This window comes from Juglans regia, chromosome 10, assembly GCF_001411555.2.
Source record: "Juglans regia cultivar Chandler chromosome 10, Walnut 2.0, whole genome shotgun sequence".
Taxonomy (NCBI): Eukaryota; Viridiplantae; Streptophyta; class Magnoliopsida; order Fagales; family Juglandaceae; genus Juglans; species Juglans regia.
The window spans coordinates 19,092,034-19,116,700 of NC_049910.1; the positions used below are offsets into that span (position 1 = coordinate 19,092,034).

Consider the following 24,667-nt stretch of genomic DNA (forward strand, 5'->3'; position numbering starts at 1 on the left):
ATTGATTTTATTTTGGTTCTATATATTTTTATTTCTTTTCTTGGATTTGAAGGAATGAGAAGATTTAGTGCAAAAGGAGAGCATTTTGGTACAAATGAAGAGACTACAGATCCAGACCGATGAGAGACATCGTGATTTGAAGAAAGCCGATTAGATTTGCACGAGGAATCTTGTCCCGTGGGCAACAAAGAGATTTTTCTCGCCCAAATGCGAGAAGACTTACCTCTCACAAGGCGAGGAGACTCGCGACTAGAAGGTGCGAAGATTTGAAGACAAGGTTCTAGACAGTTAGATTAGTCTAAAAGACCAACTTAAACGACATCGTGGACAATAAATAGAAAATGCGAGAAGAGTCTTTCATCCCGATTGAGAGTAGGGGTGTAAATTTAAATCGGAAAACCGGTCAGGACTGGACCGAACCAGACCAGTTGGTCTGGTTTTGAACCGGTCCGGTCCGGAACCGGTTCCTATTTTATGAAAACCGGCCTGTTCCGGTCCGGTTCCGGTTCCTTAGTTTCCGGGACCGGACCGGACCGAACCGGACCGGTTGGAAAAAAAAAATATAAAAATTAATTTTATATATTATACAAAATATTTATATATATAATATATAATTATATGTTAAATTTATATATATAATATATATAATTATATATCATATATGAAAAAATTTCATATTATAATTTATAAATAATAACATAAAATGTTTATCTTAAATATGAATATTTGTAATTTATTTGATCATATGTTATTAATATAATTATATATATGATAATGTTGTTATAATTTATAAAATAAAAGTTTAATCTTAAAAATGAAAATTTAATTGATCATATGCTTTAAGCATAATATATATATTAAATTATTAATAACATTTTATAATAAGAATTAATACTTTATTATATATTTTTTACATTTAAAAAAAACGAGAAAATCGGACCGGATCGGAAACCGGTAAAACCGGAGGTACCGGTTTAGGAGGGTAATCGGGGTGTAATCGGTTTTGAAAAATACAAAACCGGTTCATACCGGTTCGGTCCTAAATTTTATCCAAAACCGGACCGGACCGGACCGGTTACACCCCTAATTGAGAGTCTTTCTACTAAGTAGGCTAGGAGAGGGCCGGGTGGTCCTTGTGACCTCCACACTCATTCATTTGTGATCTCTACGCCAGTTATATTCAGTGCACATGACATCTACCAGGTGGGACCATTCTGAGTTACGCAATCAATCTATTGGCGACCAAATCCTTCCGAACTCCGCAATTCAAGCCACATAACACTGAATCTTCCATTTTAGATAATTCTGATATTCTTGAGATAATTTCCTTTTATGTTAACATCTATTTTTAGAAACTATTTTTCAGATTGTAGCCGCAATTATTTTGTTTCAGAATTTGAGTTTTGACATTTATTTAATCCAGTCTTGTGGGATGAATAGAGAGTCTTGGTTCTTAATCTTAGTTTTAGTTTTAGTCTTTGTCTGAGTTAGAAAGTTCTGAATCAGTGTCAAGAGTTTTATGTTTTAGAGTCTGAGTCTGAGTTTAGAGTTCTAGAATTTATTATTTAAGTGTTCTTTCGAGAAGGCGGAATTGGAGGGCAGATGCAAGAGTCGCATGCTTCATCAACCGACTTCAACGAAGAACACTAATTTTATTTTATTTTATTTTATTTTTATTTTCAATTTCATTATGAACTAATTCTATTTTCTAGAGCTTTGATGTAGCCTAGCATTGAACACATAGTTTATATTCCATGTTATTTTATTTTCAATATTTTCATCATTGAGTGTTTATTCCTTATTCTTAATGCTTACAATTTATTAGATAACTATTGTTCGATCTTTTGGATTTCAATGAGACTGAGAGATGATTTGTGATTAAAACTCTAAAATTAAACACCATTAGTTAAGCGAAAGTAGAGATGTTTTAATCTTAGTAAAATGATTTTCAAGAAAAATATAAAGAACTTAATGAGTCTCCAATTAATTAAATTCACATAGAGATATGGAGTTATTAGTTAGAGATATTTTTGATATTGTTCGAAAGAAAATATTGAATAGTTAAAGTATTTTTATCATCAATTTGGGATAATTGAGATTCTATAATAAGGAAGAATAAAATTGTGTGAGATTTGCTAGATCTATTCTTATTATCTTTAAAATCTTAATTTTAATGCTTCTTAATTTTAATGCTTTTGTCTTCAGTTTAATTTAGATATATGCACTTGCAGATATATTTTTTTGCGAACAAGTTTTTGGCGTCATTGCTGGGTAACAACTAGAAAAGATGAGAGGAGTCTTTCATATCGGTCGAGAGTCTTTCCGCTTGGTAGGTGAGGAAAGGGCTGTGTGGTCCTTGTGACCTTCACGCCTATTCATTTGTGACCTTCACGCTAGTTATATTCAACACACACGGCATCTACCATGTGGGATCCTTCGAGTTTCACAATCAATTTATTGTCGACCAAATCCTCCCGAACTTTGCAATTCAAGCCGCATATCATTAAATCTTCCATTTTAGATAATTCCGATATTCTTGGGATAATTTTCTTTTATATTAACATCTACTTTTAGAAACTATTTTCTAGATTTTTAGGCTAGATTGTAGCCGCATTTATTTTATTTCTAGATTTGAGTTTTGACATCTATTTAATCTCGTCTTGTTGGATGAATAGAGAGTCTTGATTCTTAATCTTAGTTTTAGTTTTGGTTTTTGTCTTGGTCTAAGTTAGAGAGTTCTGAATCGGAGTCGAGAGTTTTTATGTTTTAGAGTCCAGTCTGAGTTTAGAGTTTCAGAATTTATTCTTCAAGTGCTTTCGAAAAAGCAGACTGGAGGGTAGAGGCGAAAGCCGCATGCTTCATCAACCGACTTCAATGAAGAATACCAGTTTTATTCTTTTTCTTTTTAATTTCATTATGAACTAATTATATTTTCTAGAACTTTGATGTAGCCTAGCATTGAACACAATTTATATTCTAAGTTATTTTATTTTTAATATTTCCATGTTTGAGTGTTTGTTCAATGTGCTTAATGCTTAAAATTTTCTAATTAACTATTGTTCGATCTTTTGGATTGCAATAAGATCGAGAGATGATTTGTGATTAAAGTTCTAGGATTAAACACTAATAGTTGAGTGAAAGCAGAGATGCTTTACCGCGACTAGTGTGATTTTTAAGAAAAATTTAAAAAACTTAATGAGTCTCCAATTAGTTAAATTCACATAAAGATAGAGTTATTAGTTGGAGATATTTTTTATATTGTTTGAGAGAAAATATTGAATAGTTAAGGGATTTTTATCATCAACTTGGGATAATTGAGATTCTATAACAAGGAAGAATAAATTGTGTAGGATTTGCTGAGTGAAGTCAAACGTTCTATATCTATTCTTATTATCTTTAAAATCATAATTTTAATGATTTTGTGTTCAGTTTAATTTAGATAATCCATTCTTCAAATTTCGATTTTCCAAATAGTAATTAATTTAGTCAATTTCAATATTTAGTAGCATAATTATTCCCTATGGGTTTGATAACGTTTTCTTAAAAACATTTTACTACTTGTTACGATTCTGTGCATTTGCAGATATATTTTTTTCGTGAACAACACATATGTTTCATTTATACTTGCATTCCCTATGAAAAAAATGCACGCCTATTCCCGACCTAAATCCAGGGTGTTTCCGACTAGCTTGCATCTTTAATACCACGAATCCTCGCCAAGCTCTTTATTGAGGAACGAAGTGCCACACACGTGTTGAAGAGCTTTTGTGCATGATCAGGCTCGGGACTGCATGGTGGTTGAGCCCATGATTGCCTCAAACTTACGACTGTTTCTTGTAAAACGTCACTGTTTGGTGGAACAAAGGTATCAAGCAAACACCTTGAATGCTCTTGAGCACTTGGTCAGATTCCACCTAATATCTTGGACTTGCTCGCTACTGTGCATTGTTCGCTCTCATGCATTGCATACCCTTGGACTTGCTCGGTATCACATATTGCTCATCCCTTGGACTTGCTCACTACCGTGCATTGCTTGCCCTTGGACTTGCTCGCTATTGCATACCGCTCTCCCCTAGACTTGCTCCCTATCATGCATTGCTTGTTCTTGTGCATTGCTCGCCTTCGTCATTGCTCGCTCAAAATATTATGTTCTCTTAGGTCTCGGTTGGATGTTGAGTTGAGTTGAGATAAGTTGAGTTATTTATAAATAGCAGTGAGTTGAGATGGTGGAGTGAGTTGTGTGGGAGCCCACCTAAGATGAATTTAGATGTATTTGGATGTTAAAATGAGTTTAGATGTATTTATGAAAAATTGAAAAAGGTTGTGGGTCTCATATGTAAAAATGTGTTGAGTTGAAAAAATGTGGGCCCTACCTGTAAAGAGGTTTTGAGTTGAGATGATTTTAGTGATTTGAGAGTTGAGTGTTTGGATTTTAGACTCAGCTTAAAATTAGAATAAATTGAGTTGATCTCAGTTTAGTTGGACTTCCAAACGAGGCCTAATAATTACAGGTTTGGAACGGACAGGTTTGGGACGTTAGATGAGACAAAATTCTCATCTGTGCTCATTTTATCTTATTCCCAAATATAATTCAAAAGATTTGTTTGAGGAGTGATATAAGATGAGAATTTTGTAAATAATAGTAAGATAATTTGTAAATAATAGTAAGACAGTTTGAGTTGAGTATTTCTTATGTTTTGGGAAATGAGAGAAAAAAATTGAATAAAAAATATTATAAAATAAAAATATTATAATAATATAGTTTTATAATATTATTTTTGTTTGAAGATTTGAAAAAGTTGAAATTATTTTTTATTTTTTATTTGAAAGTTTAAAAAAATTATAATGATTAGTTTAAAAATTTTATATTTGATCTTTCTTCGCCACCCGTGACTTTGCTTACTTGGCTGGGGTGTTGCTACCACTGTTTTCAATCTCGTACCATATCGGCCATTACGGCCGATATTTGCCGTACTGGCCGTTGGGCCGGTATAGGTACCATATATGTTTCGTACTGGCCCAAATATCGGCCGTACAGGCCTCAATTTCGGCTTGTACCGGTCTATATTTCGGTATTAATTTTCTTTTTCATTTTTTCAAAATACATATTTATTTTTTGACTCATAATTCAGACTAGATTATTTATAATATATATATTTATATATAATTGATTCATATATAATTTATTCATATATCGACTTTCTCGAAACGGTATACGAAACAGTTCGGATACTGAAATATTTTATTTCAGTGTCTTGACCGATACGATTTCTGGTACAATATTCAAAACATTGATTCCTACCTACGTTGTATGCTATTCTGACACTCTAGATGATTATAACCATTTTTACAAATAGACTTTTCTTTGCATTAATTTGAAAAGCTTATTCTAGAAAAAGACAATTAAAATAACTATACATACAATATAGGTAAATTTGGTCAGATGCTCATGTGGTACGAGTTATTTAGAATCCATATACTCCAATTTTTCTGTCCATCACTAGTAATCGAAAATACATGGCCCAATAACAAGCTACAACATCTCAACCTTAATCTTTTTAGGCTTCTTTTGATTGATGAACTCCTCTCAACTCCTTATTACAACTTTTTTAAATTTCAACACAAAATATAATAAACAATTTAACTTTTTCAAATCTCAAAATAATAATAATATTAAAAAATAATATTCTAACAATATTTTATCATCTCAACTCAACTCAACTCAACTCACTTCAACATCCAAATACAACTTAATGAAACATAAAATTATTTAAAAGAAATAAAACCTTTTATAAAAATAGATTTTATTATAAAAAAAAGCCGATTTATTTATTTATTTTTAGAAACAAAAACAGTTAAAAATAGTCACTTGTGGTGGCTGCCACAGCCTGCCACCCCTGATTGTCTTACGTGAAAGGTTATGAAAACTTGGATGGATTTTCTTTTGTTTTTTTTTTGGCAAAATTTAGATGGATTTGTTTCGCCTGAGCTATGGCTCATAAATTATCTAATGGGGTCAAGATGTTGGCGAAGTAATTATTTTAATAACTACTTGTTAACTAAGAGTTATTTGGATTCAGATATGAGATGAAATAATTTTAAATAAAATATAAAATTTAAATAAAATATTATTAGAATATTATTTTTATTATTATTATTATTATAAAATTAAAAAAAATTAAATTAAAATTTAAAAAAGTTGAATGATTTATTATATTTTATATAAAAATTTAAGAAAATTATAATAATAAAATAAGATGAAATACTTTTTAAATCTAAACGAGACCTAAATAATATCCATAAAAGACTCGTAATATGAAAGTTATATGTTTTAAAATGAGTAATATTATATACCACACTTTCATTCTATTTTGATAATACTAAGTGGTACGTGACACATTCATTATCATTAAATAATTATTTATTACATATTTTATTTATCATTTAATGATGATAAATCAGTCCCATTATATTTATTGAGATAAAAATGAGATGATATTATGGTGTATAGAATTTTCTTTTTAAAAAATATAATATCAATTTTACTTAATTATTTTCTATTTTAAATAAAATTATAAAATAATTTAAAAGTATTGCAAGTTTATTATTTTCTTGTCGTAAAAGCATTGCCCAAGGACCGAATATTGGGAAGAATTCTAGTTCCCCAATCCGAATCCGCCAGGTATAAAATCTCATTCACCGCCTCGTTCAACTCAACGATCGAGCTGGCATCTTCAAGGCCTTTCTGCTGAGCCACCCTTGAACGAAGCACCACCATTCCCATTTCAACAATTCTCCGGCGCCGCAGATCCTTCGTTTTTCTTTCTCCGTGGCTTTCGGAAACAGACCAGAAACTTGCATAGTTTTTCCACCAGCATTCACGTGTTCCAAAAATCGCTCAGAAATTGTAAAAATTGATTTGGATTTGTCGTCACCATCGAATGAAATTAGAACATCCTGATTATTGGTTTTGGACGAGAAGAAGAGGAGCTTGTAGAGGAAGGAATTGATTCCAATGAAGATGGAGTTACAGCGAGCGAGCTGAAAACAGAAGGATAAGAGAAGGGAGAGGGGCAATCGCAATACATCTACAACTGTTGCATTTTAATCCAAGCAAAAGGAGCAAACAAAGTCCATGCTATTGTTTGCAAAAGTAAACACCGTGGCAATCCATTTCCCAATCCCTGAAGAATAATCTTCCACGCCCCGGTTAAGTTTATTTTCCAAGGTATCCACTCACATTAATTTAAATATAAATTATTTATTATTTACTTTTACATTTCATACTTATAGTCACAAGAGGTATTTTTCATATTGTGAAATATAAAGTAATGAATAATGACTGATAAGAAATATTTTTTTTTTAATTTAAATACGAGTAATGTTATATGTAGTCGTGGTATGCGTAAGTATCGTACAGTCGTTTTGATAAAGTGTGTGGTTTATTATTAAAAAATTATTATTTTTCATATGAATCCCATATTTATTTATTTTTTTTCAAAATGATTGTATGATATTTATGCACTCACGATTACGACTATAATTTTTTTTTTAAATAGTACCGCACCTTCATTTTCTTTTATTTTAAATAATTCTATATTTTTTATGAGCCTTTATTTCGAGTAATTGTAGATCTACCATAAAATCTTCAAACTTTAAAAACCCATAAGCAGTCGAAGAAAGTAGAATAAAAAAGGAAAAAAAAAACTATAGTTTGAGAATTGACGATAAGTAAATTCATAAATTAAAATGATTTAATATAATATATTAAATTTATTTTATAATCAAAATAATTTTATAATTTAAAATACATATAAGTATAAACTCATAAATATAGTATTATATAGTATTATATATATATATACACACTATCATATATAGATATATATATTATCATATATATATGATATTAATTTTCATTTAAAACAGATTATAGTATCATATATATATATATATTATAGTATCATATATATATATATTATAGTATCATATATATATCATATATATTATAGTATAAAAATAGTACAAGAAAAATGTTAAGTTCACTATTACTATTATTACTATTACTATTATTATTATTATTATTATTGACGTCAATTGATGTAAATTTTTTAAATGGTTAGATAGTATTTCTCTTTCTTTAAAGCAAAGGGATGCAACAAACAGCAGCAACCGGAAAACGACCAAATGTGTCTGCCTGACTTCATACCTAACTCCTTAATCATTATTAATAGGCTATTTCTGTCGAATCCATTTTTGCGATACATAACTAACTATTACCAGATCGGATCTCTATTTCCCGTATTTTTCTCTCTATCTCTCTCTCTCTTCTCCTGTATATTTCTTGACAATGTCTGCAACCTTTTCAGGTTAGTTTCACATTCACGCTCTGAGTTTTGCATTTTGGTGGTTTTATCAGATCATGATTTTGGTTTTCTTTCACTAGCTGTATGACATTCTTTTTATATGGGTGTAACTTCACGTTTTATGTGCGATCCAGTACTCTGTTTGGTTGCCGGGAAAACCCTCGACATAATGAATGAAAATGACTTTTGATTACTTATGATTTATGCTACTTTAGTTTCTAAGATCAAGATACAAAAAGGCACTGCTTAGCTCAAGCAAACAGATATATCAAAGTTTGTTTGAGTTTGTATCTTTTAAACGTGACGTCAAGAAAATTAAAAAATCATCTGACTCGAAAATAGTGGGTACATAATAAATACACTCAAACACACCTTTCAAATTTTAATTCCTGTATTGTGTCTGCACAACCTAATTGATCAGTATAGATATTAGTCGAACTTGGATTTTGGAAATATTTTTGCTAGTTGTGATGGTTTTTTTCCTGAATTTGGTGATTTTAGAGTGACTTGATTTCATTAGACTGGCAAGTTAAGAGTTTGAGAGCAGTTTCTTTGTCATTTTTTCTTATTGGAATTTACTTGATAAAACAAAAATTTTATTGGAATTTATTCACTCTGAGAATTTAAATAGCAAGGATCAATGGAACTTACCTATGCAATTCTTAACTCATCTGGAGATATGTAAAGGTGTCTTAAGACCAGGTTGATTATCCTATGTTTGAAATGTTGCTTATTAGTATGTAATCTACATGTTTTAGATAATACTTGTTGATTTGGTGGAAACTGAATGTTATCAGTGGTCATTGGTAGGTTCGAGTCTACAGATGGCTTTTAGTTAGGATAAGAAAGGAGATGGTAGAGAGTGATTTGGATACAGAAATTGCTGAATACACGGGAGTCAACCGCGCTTTGAGTGGAAACCAAGATTCAGGCATACGCAGGGAGCCCTCATTCTCAGGCTGGTGTGATGCAGATGGGAGAGTACATTTGGATCATCCATTAGGAAACAGAAATGAATGTGTAGAAGAAGACTCTGACTTTGAGTTGCCTTTGCTTCAACAGGGTGAGGTAGAAAACAAATTTTTTGGCAGGGAGGACTGTGGCAAGTTGAAGGAGACAAGTATGCACTTAAATGGTAGTGAAACCATGGTTGATGTTCCTAATCATGCTGGGAGGAATAAAAGTGAGAAGTATGTGCCTTTTGATATTGAAAATGGGTCTGCAAGGGATAGAAATGGTGTTGATGTCTCCATGTCAATGGATAATCACGAAGCAACGACACCATATTCTGAGGATCCTATTTCTGTTGCCACTGTGTTGAAGATATTGTTTTTTATACTTGTATGGTACACTTGCAGTCTAGCTTTGACCGTGTAAGTTCTTTGTATACTCAGTCTATGATTGAATGCATTATGCTGCAATTAATTTTCTTGTTGATGCCATGAGAATTTTATTTTTTTTCTTATCATGTGCTTGTTTGATTAGGTATAACAAAAGTCTGTTAGGAGAAGATTTGGGAAGGTTCCCAGCTCCTTTATTGATGAATACTTTCCATTTTACATTGCAAGCTGTTCTATCAAGGGCCATCACATGGTTTTGGTCTCATAGGTTTGAACCTAGAGTTTCCATGTCATGGAGGGATTACTTTGTGAGAGGTAAGATTTTCAGTTTAATTTTATTATTTCAGTTTTCTATTTGAGAGCTGATTAATTATTCATTTTCTTCCCTTACATAGAAACAGCTTGTATCCTTTGCTTTGAAATTATTGTTTGTTTGGATTTCCAATACTTTGCTAAGATAACCTAAAAACAATTTTCTTTTTTCCTGATCTCAGGATTTTCCTTATTCTTGTGTTCTTTGCACTGAAGATCCTGACTGTTTTTGTATCTAACAAAATAGAAGTTTATACTAACTTTAACTCTATCGTTCTTGTGTACTTGAAACTGACAAGATTTGGGTACTGTTTGGAATGGGAACCTCTGATTCTGAATGCACTAAAGCAATGTGTTCATTCATAGTTATCTTTTTTTCATGTTTTTGTTCTTTGGTAATGTCTTCTTGGATTCTGTTATAGAGTTATAATGTTATATTAAAAAATGCACGAGAAGTTAGGGCATGTTTACCAAGTGAAAATTTCTGTAATGTTTGAGACCTCTTGAAAAGCTTTTTAGATGTGTTTTGTCTTGGTTTTTCTGAATGTGTGGGCTACACCTTTTTATTAATAAAATTATAATTTTACTCACAGAAAAACCTATCAAAAAACATTATGGTAGTTTAGTCAACAGAGTTTCTGTTGTCATGTTAGGGATTCAGGTGAGGGCTATCAGTTATTATGCATAGAGTAGCGTAGATAAGACAAAAGAAGAAATAACTTAGATAATGCATGGGGCATTTTGTATGCCTATCCCAAGATTACAATGAGACAAAGATGAAGAAGCTTAAATTCTGATCAAGAAATGAAGAAAGGAAACTGTCCTTTTTTTTCCCCAGAGTAATAAAATAGGAGGAGGAACTAGGAGTGGAAAAAAAGCATACAAGTGGGACTAGAAAACATGATTAAAAATCCCTTTACTCTCATAGAGTGCAAGGCTAACTGTTTGTTATGCAACTTTCGTTAGAGGCAAAATAATGATAGGGTATATTGAGTTTGCGCTATAATTAATTGTATAATATGCTTTGAAATTGTACACGAACACTTCCTTCCACTTCTTTCCAAACCCAACTGATTTTTGACAGACGTCTGATGGGGTCCTAACTCCTTTCACGTCTTTTTCACTTCCCATCCTTATATGATACACAAATGTAAATCAATTTATTTAACACACTTTACTCCCAATCCAAAATCAATTTATAACATACTTTACTCTCAAACCAAACTTGATCTTGTTATATGTATAGTTAACTTGATTCTTGTGGTAGTGATCACTACCTTCCTCATTCCCCTTACTACATTGTGGGCTGTTGACATATGGGTTATATGATTGGGTCACCATTGAATTGAAGATACTTGGGCAAATTTCAACAGGACTTCTTATGGAGTGGGATGGGTGATTGAGTATAAATTTCATCTAGTAAATTGGCAAAGTTATGTACTCCAATCTGGGGGGAAGGGCTAGGAGTTCGTAACTTGTATGTTTTCAATTGAGCTCTATTGGGAAAATGGTTGGGGTGATCTCAACAAGAAAGGAACGCTATGTGGACGGCTGTAATAGCCTCAAAGTTTGGTGGGGCTTGGGGTGGATGGTGCTCCAATGAGGTGCATGAAACACATGGGGTGGGTTTGGAAGCATATAAGAAGAAGATGGAGGGCTTTTGCTAGACACACTCAACTTGAGGTGGATAATGGGTCTAGAATAAAATTCTGGCAAAACCAATGGTGTGGAGGTAAAGTTTTCAAGGAAGCTTTCCCACAAGTGTTTGGGAGCATGAAACCTCAGTAGCTGATCATTTGGAATTTTTTTGTGGTTCTTCTCAATGGAAAGCTTTTACAAAGCAGCACAAGACCAAGCCGTTGATGCCTTCACAGAGTTTTTAATGTACTTCACTCTACAAAGGAGAGAGCAAGAGATGTAGATAAGGCCCTTTAGTGCCCTTCAAGAAAAGGAAGTTCATTGTCCATTCATTCTATCAAGTTTTCATTATTCAAGATACTAACCCATTTCCTTGGAGGAACATTAAAAGACTATGACATCTATCTCTAAAGGATATTATTTTTTTGGATGGCTTCCTCAGGGAGGATTCTTACCATAGATAACTTAAGGAAACGTGGGATTATTGTTGTAGACTGGTGGATCGCATAAAGAATGGGAAAATTGTAGATCATCTACTCATGCACTGTGAGGTAGTCAAGTTCCTATTATGACTTCTTTGATAGGACTAGGTTTAGCTTGGCTGATGTCTGGAAGGTTGGTTAATTTTCTAGCAAGCTGAAGGAGCTTACATGGAAATCCAATCCACAAAATGCAGCAACATAGAAGCTTTGAACGGTAGAAACTTCATCTATCGTTCAAAGCTTTCTTCATCTATAATTATTTAGAGAGAATGGAACTGGATAGAAGCTTTGAAGATCGTTAACAAATGATGGATGGGCTTAAAGCTTTCTTCATCTACAATTATTTCATTGGGCAATTGCGATAGATTTGAATGGATTGAGTGTCTATGACTTTCTTGTATTGGTAGTTAATTCCTCATAGGTGTCTCTTTTGTATACATCTTGTGTTCATGGGCTATGCCTATTGTTTTCATTAATAAAAACCTTTATTACTTCAAAAAATGATTTCTAAGAGCATGGTTGTGCTTTGATGTTGCTGCTCATCTTTGTTTAGGTCTATATCTGTATGAGTTACATTGATTGATCATCTTGGATTGCACCTTTTGTGCTTTTTAATGAAATTTTTATTGCTTATAAAAAAAGGAGTTACATTGATCAATTCGGGGATTTTGGGTTAGTGAGAAATGGGAACAAGGGTTGATAAAGAAGTGAGATGGACTTTTATAAATATATCAGTGATTTCTAAATTTTATCTGTCGAAGGGAAGATAAATTGATATTTGGGCAATAAATTTTTATAATATTTCTTCAGTCTCACAAATAACTTATTGCTTGCGATTTGTCTTCATGGTTTATTACATATCTTTCTCCTATGCCCAGAGGTTAATGTTCTCTAATTACTAAGCGCTTACACGTGGGTTTCACGATGCAAAATTTCTATATTTCTTATTAAATTAACTTTTCTATCAACTAATGCTACAGATGGACTTTGCCTTTAACAGTTGTACCAACTGGGCTTGGAACAGCAATGGACATTAACCTGAGCAATGCATCGCTTGTGTTCATATCAGTCACATTTGCCACAATGGTAGGTTATCTTTTTATCATCATTATGTATTTATCATATCAATAAAAGTTTTTAATATTCATTAAATCTGCATACTATCATCATTAATCTTTTTTTTTTTTGGTGCAGTGTAAATCTGCTTCTCCTATATTTCTCCTTTTATTTGCTTTTGCTTTCAGGTAAATCTGTTGCCTATCAATATGTTTTACCTATCTCATTCATATATCCTGCACGTTTTGGAGTCAGTGAGCCATCATCTATTGTTCTGCATGTTGAGCTTCCAGTTTCTTGAGCACCTCATAGTCCTACATTTGATATGTAGTTCCATATCAAAGGTAGTACATATGATTCGAACACCGGATATAGCCAACCCTTTCTCCACCTCGGTTTTTTAGCCTGGCGGTACAGTTAACCTATATATTATATAAAAAAATGGGACTGTCTTTGTTCTTATTAGGTGATTATGTTCTGTTGCTCCTTTGTTTCCTTCCTTTTCTCTTCATGAGCTCCCATATTTGGTTTTGTTTTCTTAATGCCTATGCTATAGAATAAACCCTGATATTTTTAACTTCCTACCTCAATTCATTCATCTTGAACCCATGATTCTCCATATTTTTATTTGGAAAGACGAGCAAACTTTGAAAAGTATAACCCATGTCAATAATAATTGAAAAGCATGCCCAGTTCCTCTCTTCAAATGCTAGGTAGGAGGTTTGTCATGTGAAGAGAAGATTAGAGATTGCAAATGTAAGGAGGAGCTGAATTATTTTGTTTCGCTTATGCACAATTGGAAGGCTCAAAAGTATACATGTTGAGGACATCAAGCTGTGGAACATTAGTGGTCTAGGAATTATCAAATAGTGTAGCCATAGATGGGAGTTTTATTTATTGCATTCAAGAAAGCTCTATGGTTTTGAGTTCTCTAATTTTCTTGCCATATTCCATAATCATGTTGTGAGCTTCAATTCACCACCATCCACTACAAATGCTTCTCAATTTCAAACATAAAACGTTCATGAACTCTTCATAAGTACATCTCTTAACTTTGTAGAAGTCAACCCATTTTTTCCTCTTCTTCTTCTTCTTCATCTTCTCTCTCTCTGTAATGGTATATTGTTAAAATTTCATGTGCCTTCTTCTATTATGTGCCATGCATATTATAATCTTTTAAGTATTTAACACTTGACTTTATTTGGCAGGTTGGAGTCTCCAAGCGTTAAACTCTCTGGCATAATTTTAATCATCTCAGTTGGAATACTTTTGACGGGTATATCATCAGTAGTTGCATTTATTCTCCAATAGTTTCTGACTTTTATATGCATTTGTTTGCTTCTAAAACAGATAGCACTGTCAGTGTTAGGATGTACTAACTGTTTTACCACTTCAGAGAATGTGAGTTTCCTATAGTGGTGATAGTGTGCAGATGTCCCTGGTTAGTTATGCGATGCAACAGGTGGACCACCTAGTCAAATCCCTTACTGGCTATGTTGACCTGGGATTCCAAATGGATGACATGGTTTCTGGTTTTATTGACCTAAAAGGTTATTCAATTAAGAAAATGCAAACGATGTGAAAGCCTTCTCTTTTCCCTCGCATCCTTTGTGATGCCTTCAAATTCAGCTTGAGATTTGACAGAGCTTGAAGCATTGGGACGTGCAACACAAGGTTACATGCTCCCGTTCGTGACAGTTAAAGATGCAGTGCACCAAACCTACATCTAACAATATGCTATATTCGCAGTGGATAATTTTTTTCTTTGAGCAATACACAAAGTACCAGAATGCTAATCCCAAACTTATCTACTTGTCCATAACTATTCACATAAACCAAAATCACATAAACCATTCAGAGGCTAAGTTAAACCAAACATGAACAAAAGTAGAGTCCCTACAACATGGGCCTTCTCAAACCTCAAAAGAGAAGTACTTAGTACAGATTGTAATATCCCAGTCCTCATTCCGTACTTCCATGAAGTGATTAACTAACACGAAGCGATTCTCAAGAGTGAGAAACTCTTCACATAAAGGCAGCCATAGGGGCTAAGGATTACCGTCCAAAATTCCTGCGATATGCTTCACTAGCAGTATAGTAATATTCGTGTAGCAGCCTATCAATCGGAAGTGATCGTCTATAGTAAACTCAGTGCTATTTGGTTCTGGTCACACCAACTTTAGCTTGGTCCAGTTTGGTTCCATCGTTTCCTGTCACAGCTTCTACCATTCCGGGGGGAATTGTAGTTAGTACTACCAAGTGAGATTTGATTATAAATCTCAGCAAGTTGCGAAAACTACCATTCACTTTGCAATCACCCCGTCAAGCTACCAAACATTTGCAATATCCATAAATAATTGACAAAATATGCATTTATAAAAAGAATTAAATAATTTTTTTTTTAAATTTTAAAAAGTAAAAAAGAAACACAAACACACACACACACACACACACACACACACACACACACACACACATATAGAGATTGAAGAATTAATTTTTTTTTTGAAGCAAAGCATGATTCCTTTTAAAATACGAAAGTGAAAGTTTTTTATTCTGAGAAGTATTTTTTTGATAGAAAAATTTTTTATTTAAAAACTTATTGTTTTTGTAATTAATAAGGGTATTTGTCTTTTTCTTTAAGGGGGAAATGGAGTACACGGCACGGCAATGCTTTGGTAGTTTGGGGTGGGGAGAGTGATTGCTAGTTGGATGGTAGTTTGATGAGGGGTTTTTATATTTTCCCTTTTTCTCAATTTTCTCTCTCTGCTTAGTTTTAGATTTAAACATTTGGTTACTCTTGCAGTCTCTCGGTACATGCTTTTTGCTTTTGTTTGCTTATTAACTTATAAAAAATAAAAAGATAATGAAATAGAAAAAAAAAATTCAAATTTTACTTATAACAAATAAAATCAAATTTTAAGGTGTTGTCCTTGTATCAATTTTTATGTTTTCATCCTTTTAATGGCAGTTGCGAAAGAGTCCGAATTTGAGTTTTGGGGTTTTGTTTTGGTTATGCTTGCTGCTGTAATGTCTGGCTTCCGCTGGTCTATGACTCAAATTCTTCTACAGGTAGGCTTTCTTGGTGTTTCTGATTTATTTTCTATTTGCATTATATATGGATTCTGACAATTTTTCCCAGTATCCTACATTGTTTATCTTCTTTATTATTGTTATTATTTTTTTTAATTTTATGATGGTGTACTTACTTAATTCTTGTTGTTGGGACCTTATTTGTCATTCTGTTAAACGCGCGTCGATGCCAAAATCAACATCTAGAAAGAATCCTATGGTAAGTGTTGTGTTACTTTCTTGAATCCTAATTTTAGCAAAGTTTCATTGCAACAAGGTGCGCATGTGTCCATATGATTGCATTTGGACTATGATCATTAGGTACCATCATTGTAAGTCTGACACACACTCTTGCTAGTCGAACTGTCAGTATTATACGTGAAGAAGGGCATCCTTATACTTAATATCCATATCTACAGACTCTCCGGTCGTGTCTCACAATATTTTCTTGTTCTTTCTATATCTAGCTGACAGGAGCACACACATTACCAGAGTTTCGTTTGTTTTAAAGGTCTTGTATTTTAATCCTAGGAAACCCTGCTTGTTTAATTTTCATTTCCAGAATGCCTGGTATACATTGCAGGTCCACTCTTCAAAGCTCAGGCTTTCTAGATAAATTGTGTCCAGCAACAACTTTATTGAGTTCCCATGTCAAGTGGTTCTTTCTTGTTGATAAGTGATGCAAGTGCTGTCACTTCATGTGAAAAGGACGGAAAACAATTTTTACTACAAAAATTTGTAGGACTCCTGCTCGTAGAAGAGTCTATAAATCATCAGCTAGCATATTTTAGAATAGGAAAATGCTACTTTGCCCCATGGTTTTGTCCCCTCATTTTGACCACGTGTGTTTTATTTAATTGTTTTTCCTTAATGGTTAAGGAAGACTATTAGTTAATTGGTGTTTTTTTTTTAAAATCTTTTTTAGAGATGTTTAAAAAATGTTTGAAAGAAAAATGAAAAAAAAAGTGCAAATGCACTTGGGGGGCACGACCAGCTCTACATGCTGGGCGGCTGAGTAGCATCGTCCTTTAGAATATATTAATTTCCGAGTTTGTGCAGCCTGTCCTTTAAGTAGTCCTAAAACCATTGTGACTTGTAATTTATCTTGCTTTATATTCCTATGTAGAATGATGTGTAATTCAAGATTCGGGGATTGTGCTCGTCGAAAGTAGTTGTTGATCAATTCTAGCATCGAAGTTAAAGGTCAAATTATACTCTATGATTCTAATAATGGAACAATATTTTCAAAAGAGCATTTTGTTCCTTTTAGAGTTATTCTCATGTGAATTTTCTACAAGATACTTCACATGGGGGTGGAGCTACAAGAAGCTCATGATGTTCCATGGCATACCCAAAGGTCTTTAGTTTGAAGCCGTGCCATAAGACTCATTCTCCAAATTGGACGGGGCCAAGGCTTTAGGTTGTTTAAGTAGGTTGGGTGACAGATCGGCCATAGGCCCCATCACTTTACTTGAAGATGATAGAAATGTAGTTCAGTGCTAAAAGTTGTAAAATTCAGCTCACAGAAGAGGATAAAGTCAGAACCATGTGTATTTTAGAATTTGAAAGTTTCTCACTTTTCGCAGGACATGCTTTAAGTAATCTAAAACTTCATTGAGAGAAAGTTTACGGAGAGGAAGTGTCATGAGACCTCCCTCAGCATGCTTGGAACTCAAGGCATTTCTTAATGTAAATTTCTATCTGGAGATGTCTAATTCAAGATTCAGGATGGTGTTCATAGGAATTTGTCGCCCATCCTTTTGAACTAACAAAGCCAATGTTGAACGTATACTCCATCTGCTTTATGGGACAAGCTTCCGACCCCAAAGTCAAAAATCCTAGCTCAAAGCTAGGGAACTCATTATTGTGAAAACCCTAGATTAGCTTGGATAACAATAGATCAGTCTATATATTGTTATGAACTCCCAAGTTTCCAGTCAAACACAGTTAAATAGAAATGTACTACTTGGTAGGGCTTATTATAAAAATCAGTGCCTCATATGCAATGGATTATGTTCTGCCTTTGTATATGAAAACAAAAACACATACTTTTTGTAACAAATCAATCTCATAAAGACTGTCAATTATGTTACTATGATTCTTTTTTTGTTTTCTCATGAAATTTAGAGAAAACAATGCTGTTAGTTTTTAACAAAATCATCCTAAGATGCTTCTACAGGTATGAAGAATCCACTTACCTTGATGAGCTATGTGACTCCAGTGATGGCAGTGGCAACTGCCCTTTTTTCTCTCCTGTTAGATCCTTGGCATGAATTTAAAACAAGCACCTACTTCAACAGTCCATGGCATGTCACCCGAAGTTGCTTGCTAATGCTTTTTGGTGGAGCACTTGCCTTTTTTATGGTAAGAATGTAGGTGGTACTTATTTTTGTTCTAACATACATTCTTATTTTTTTTCCCTTTAGTTTCCTGTTTTGTCCAGCGATTTCCCTCCACTGGAATGGGTTGGATTTTAGCTAATTACAAATGTAGACCAATCAAGTTGTTTTGCTTCTCATGCTGCTCTCCCCAGATATTGTTCCTTGAGTTATATATCTATCAATTTGAGTTATTGCTTTTAAAGTCTTATCCCATTGATGTTGCTGCAGGTATTAACAGAATACATTCTTGTCTCAATAACTAGTGCTGTCTCAGTAACAATAGCAGGTGTTGTCAAGGAGGCTGTCACTATATTGGTATAATTGCTCTTTTGATTTTTCTCCCTTTATTAAATTATCATCAATTAAGCTAGCCCCTCTGCTTGTTTTATGGTTCAGTTTGATTTATGTACTTCCAGGCTATCACGTTGCAAATTTCTGTAGCCATGCACTATTTATTTTCTTGATCGTCTCACATATACTCTGCTATGACAATCAGTTGTTAGCTTTACAAAACAGGTGCTCGTATAACAACTTCTAGTTTCATTCATGTGCATGCTAGAAGTTTTCCCTTGGATGTCGGATCAGTCGGTAACTTTTTCTTTCACATAACATCGTGAGCTATGTGCAGATAGTTTTAATGATTTGTCATTGGACATTCCATTATTTTGAAGCTGACTAGATTAGACTGAATTGGAGACTCTGAGTGAATTCACTTTGATGTAGCTTGTGCCTCTTTTGGCTTCTTTTATATGAGTTGAACTGCTATAGCCTTCCTATCTGTTGGGCAAATGATCATCAGATCCATGTTTGCTGAATTTCGCTTCATCCCCAAAGTACCTCTGATTTCTTTCACTTATTTCCGCCTTCTGTATACCCCGATTCTGTTTTATTTTGCATCATTCACCTGACGTATCTCTTCTACTTCTCTAGATGTCAGCAACGCACAGTGCCTTTCTACCTCACATGGTGCCCTCTGAAATGTTTGCTTTTTTTGCGCTCTCACTGACTCCTTGATTTATCATTGAAACTTCCTTTTAATTTTGGTTAGCTTAACTTTTAGGGTCTTGGATAATTCTGCACCGAGAGTTCAATGAAGAAAATGGCCAGGTTTTGACTTTGTTGAAGGGAATCGAGGGACAGTACATGGTTTATAAGATATGGCCTCTTTTGAATTTAAAACCCACCTCAACTCATCTCAACTCATCTTATCTCATCATTACAACTTTCTCAAATTCCCTCACAAAATATAATAAACAATTTAACTTTTATTCTACTATTCACAAACCATCTCAATTCATATCTGAATCCAAACCACTCCATAATCTCCGCTCTGTATCCTGAAGGAACAAATAGTTCCAAATGTGCCAATCGTCATTGAGAATAATATAAGTCTTGCCATTCTACATGGTTGGCTTGTGCTTGACTTGATACTTCAACTAGTTTCAGTCGAAGACTACAAAGTGTTTTTCCAATCCTTTCCTATCAAGTAGATATGGTTGCTCTTTCCTAGAAGAAGTGGATCTGATTGTAATTCAATTTTGTGTCTGCACGTTAGGAATTGAAACAAGCTCTTAGGGAGGAGCAACCAATTAGAGGATTAGTAGTGCAATGACCTGCATGCCCTTAATTCTAGAAGTAAACAAAATGGGGGCTGGGGAATTCTCTCTATTAGTGTGATGATGTGACTGTCTATATGTACTTAGATCAACTTCGGGCATTTCCTGTTTTAAGATTCTAGCATTTTCTCCTATCAAAGATTGTAAGGGCATTTCACAGTATTGTAATTTTGTATTTCCATAAATTACTGAGTGCTTATAAAAATATGTTGATATGCTGTCTACACTGATTCCAACTTCGAAAAAGCAAACATGTTTTTCCCGCACTATTTACTTCTGTAATTGCTTATTCTCTGCTTATATAAATTTTTGCAGCACTATTGTCATGTGGCCCTCTATAAATGGCGATATGTGCTTACACTGACACGGTTTAATCTCTATATATTGGCTTGCTAGCCTTGGATTTGAATTGAGAACAGTTGGAAAGAAATACACTGTTTATTTTCATTGAACTGATAATCATGATTGCCATTATTATTTTTATGATGTTGATTAATTTCCTCTGCTGGATAAAAAAAGTTCCTGTGGAGGCTGTTGATGCCTACAACTTACTTTCTGATCCGTCACCATGCTTCTTTAGTTTGCAGTCTTCTACTTCCATGATGAATTTACATGGTTGAAAGGTGTTGGTCTCTTGACAATCATAGCTGGCGTCGGTTTATTCAATTGGTACAAGTAAGTCATCAGTTTCAAGAACAATATTATGGTCTTTCTGTAGAACATTTATTGGTTATTTTTCGTATCTCAGACTGAAGCAAATAGTCTAAAAGACGGTCATTAAATATATAGTTTTTTCTTGTCTTGTTCGTTTTGATTTGTTTTCTTTGTTCATATGGGATTGAGGCTTTTCAACATTCATTATTTGGTAACCTGTCCTTAGGACGTTTGGGAATGGGATATATTTTTATAGCTTATGTCTTGGTTGATGATTAGCATGAATTTGATGGTAAAGCTCCTCAGCTTCAATTGAACTGCATGTTCCGCAAGAGATGAATTTCACCTAAAATAGAAAGATAATATTTTTGTAAGCATAAATACAGTAAGGCCTATAGGGGGTGGGCTGCAAGGTTTATTGGAGACTTTAATGCATTAACCGAAGTTTACATACTAAGGATGGAATGGGCTTTCACTCCAAGGCTGTCCTGTGTATGGTCCAGCATCTCCCCTCACTTTGTTTGTTGATGTTTTCATAAATAGGGACGTTATGCTTACCTTGTACTTCAAACTTAGACTTGTGGAGGTTATATTTAATTTCATCTATAGCGTTTAGAGTGCATTTAGAGAAGAAATGTTTTCACAATTCAAGTGTGAATGATGGGGATCAAAATCCAGGGTGTCACTATCCTATATGCTAAAGGTGCTTTTCTAGATGACTGTTTTTTAAATTAAGAATTTACTTGGGTTGTTGCAAAATGGGCATGCACCAAAGTACAAATCTTTATGATTTTCTGCAAATATAGACCTAGCATTATAATGCTGCAAGACCTGAGAATAAGCAAACACACAATCCTTCACGTATGGCTGCGAGGTCCTTCCTTGGGATCTCCAGCTACTGAATTCCTTGAAGAACCTGTAGTCGTCGACTCTTTAGCTAAATATCTTAAACCACACCTGATGCTGCACATATAAACTCTGGTGATATTTGTACCCTGCCGAAGTAGGAACCATGGCATATATGTTTCGAGTAGATATCATTTTGAGAGATTTGAAGAGGCACTATCTCGTTACTGATAAAAGTTCGCATTGTACTGGATGTAATTTTATTGTTGAGTTTGTACTGATCAGAAGGGGGTGGTATGCTCTCAGGTGTGGCACCAGGATGCTGTTTCTTGGGGAGTTGTGCATTTCTCATAAAACTTTCACAATCTTTGACTTATTTATATAAAAAAGACCTTGCTCAATCTTTGGTAATGTGACGCCTATCCAATATGAAACTTGTCACTGAGGAGTGCCTCTAGTTTTTCTCTGGAATGCACACTCTTTTATGGAATATTTCTTCAATTGAAGTAGTCAAAACTTACTTTGAGAAAGCTCTAGCTGATAATTTATTGAAATACATGTGGCAGTGAATGTTTGATTGGAATGTCATTTGTGGAATACCAAATTAATTCGTTTGTACAGCTCAATGTGGAATTCATGCACTTGATGAGTGGCAGGCATGGCATTATTCAATTTTGGTTCTTCAAGCGGATTATAAAATGCTTGCTCTTCAGTTTCCCCATTGACAATTGTTTCTTGATGTTTGATTCCAGGCATTCTTACACCTCTTTTATTCTTTTTCCGACTTGACATCTGACTCCTGATTTATTAAATCTAAGAGCTTATTCAGATAATCCCATTGCAAAACATAGAAATAGCTGAACTTTATGTCAGCTCAATTTTTTTTTTTTAAATTTATTTTGGAAAGTGATGTCAACTAATAGAACAGTATATACCAGAGCATGAGACTTATAGGTTAACAATAGTTGCAAATTTATCATGTGCCTTCTATTCTAGCCAAGTCATCCTACGTGATCTTCTGTGTTGACAAATTTACTTTATTATTTTAGATACCAAAAACTAAAGAAGGGTCAAACAAGTGAAGATCACAATGCACTCGAGAAAAATGTGGCTGCCAAGTATGTGATTCTTGAGGAGATGGACGAGCAAGATGATGATGGTGCTTGAAAACCATACTAATCACATCACCTGAATTCTAAGTAAGCATCTCACTTCGTCCTGATTTAAAATGATTATCATTGAAAATTAGTCTATGCATGGTTCGTATACATTTTAGCATTGCATCCATTTTATATATGTCACATGGTGCGAAATGTATGTAGTTTTGGTAATGATGGCTTTGAATTGATCCTTTTATTTCTAATATTCCCAGAAAAATAGATCAGAAAATGTTGTACTTCTAACTTCTAGCTGTCCCTACCTTTTATTGTTTTGGTCAAACATAATCTGAGAATATGACTTGGCTATGGGGAATCTAATCCTGCTTTGGAGAGGTGTACAAATAAAGCAACCTTTAAGGTATTCTTTTCTATATTTTATTTGTCATTTGTCCTTAACATTATGAACCTATGGCATCTTTCCAAATCAGGGTCCTTGTTTGGATTTTGATTTTAACTGTTAAAAGGACATAAATTTTGTGATAGCTGGCATAACTCGGACGAACATTAAACACTTTGATTGAAATTACTGGCCATTTGGCTGCAATGTGTATCAAGCATTATATAAGGGGAGTCAGTTCTGGTGGTAGGACTTGTTGGACGGCATACATATGTCAGACCGGAGTGACATACATTGTCATCACCTACTGATGATCCTCACTACTATGTATCACCAGGACGATAAGTAGACTATAATAAATAATTGTTGCATGTTCTATGGGTGGACATTTAAAATCATACTTCTTTTTCAAACTATTGGTATTCATGGGAGTGTACAATAAATATTATTTGGGTTTTAAGCAAAATCATATGGTGTGGTTTCTACTTCTGCTTTGTAATTTACCTGCAAGCATATATATTGAGAAGATGTGTGATAAATAGACATCTCAATGTGTGATAAATTTACTCAGGGAAAGTCGATACGTAGTGAAGTCCTCTTTTTTGGCGAAGCTTGTGTGATAAGAGATGCTTTGGCTAGTCTCAGCTTCCGCAATTAACGAATTTCCTCTCCTCTTCAAGCTTTCTTCTTGTATGCCCATGCTTCCTCTTTTTGGCTGGTGGGAGAAACTGGAAGTGCTTCTACATTAGTAGTAGTCAAGCAAACAATTATTCAACGTTTACTGCCTACTAGCAGTCAGCAGAAAAGCCTTTTTTGGTACGGCAATTTTCCTCAAGCTTCCAGTTAATAGGAATATTTTGGCCGTGTATGGAAATATGCTTTTGGATGTTAAAGTTTTAATTCTACAGCAGCTTTTCTCATGTCGATTGCAACACCAAGCTATCGTAATAGAATGTCTTTTCTTCAATTTTGTTTTATGTTTGTTTGTCAACTTCAACTGCCCATCGTGTCAGATGGGGTTATTCCATTGTCCATCGCGTTGGGTGTAAATAACAATTGCACTGAGCTATTGTTTGTCCCACAAGAAGTAATTTTCTTGAGAGCATTCCAATGTGCATTCCAGTGTCAAAATTTTAAAATCAAAAGACTTTTTGTGTGTCGGAAGTATCAATCCTTAAAAGTTTTTCGTATTGTTCATATCATTGAATGTGTGGTGTTCCAGGTGATATATAAGATGGCTCTTGCCTAAGCCTCAGGTCGTCCTCTATGTTCTTTCCTCTCGTTCCAACCTTAATTTCCAAACAGGCTAACGGAAATAGTTGTTGCTCCCTACACAAAAACATGGACCAGAATGTTATGCTAGAATCATGTTTAATTTTTCGAGGAATTCAAACACCAAGAAGCATC

General features: G+C 33.9%; 1 protein-coding gene across 2 annotated transcripts; it reads left to right on the forward strand.

Moving 5' to 3' along the window:
* The first annotated feature begins 6,699 nt into the window (after window positions 1-6,699).
* LOC108996641 (probable sugar phosphate/phosphate translocator At1g06470) lies at window positions 6,700-24,416 on the forward strand. Of its 2 annotated transcripts, none has more exons than XM_018972643.2 (13): window positions 6,700-7,228; window positions 9,177-9,739; window positions 9,852-10,021; window positions 13,139-13,224; window positions 13,333-13,382; window positions 14,403-14,470; window positions 16,166-16,266; window positions 16,474-16,486; window positions 18,446-18,630; window positions 18,876-18,962; window positions 20,844-20,938; window positions 22,813-22,962; window positions 23,832-24,405. In XM_018972643.2, exons 2-12 carry the CDS (start codon window positions 9,219-9,221, stop codon window positions 22,928-22,930), a joined length of 1,494 nt encoding a protein of 497 aa, XP_018828188.1. In that variant the 5' UTR covers window positions 6,700-7,228; window positions 9,177-9,218; the 3' UTR covers window positions 22,931-22,962; window positions 23,832-24,405. The 2 variants fall into 2 exon arrangements, with proteins under 2 accessions (XP_018828188.1, XP_018828187.1); XM_018972642.2 differs by lacking the exon at window positions 6,700-7,228 and adding an exon at window positions 8,169-8,369 and having other exon boundaries at window positions 23,832-24,416.
* The last annotated feature ends 251 nt before the right edge of the window (window positions 24,417-24,667 follow it).

Coding starts and splice junctions, on each gene's coding strand:
- LOC108996641 (XM_018972643.2), top strand. CDS start 9,219: ATGGTAGAGAGTGATTTGGATACAGAAATTGCTGAATACACGGGAGTC. Junction 14,471..16,165: donor AGTTGGAATACTTTTGACGG/GTATATCATCAG, acceptor TTTTAATGGCAG/TTGCGAAAGAGTCCGAATTT. Junction 18,631..18,875: donor GAGCACTTGCCTTTTTTATG/GTAAGAATGTAG, acceptor ATGTTGCTGCAG/GTATTAACAGAATACATTCT.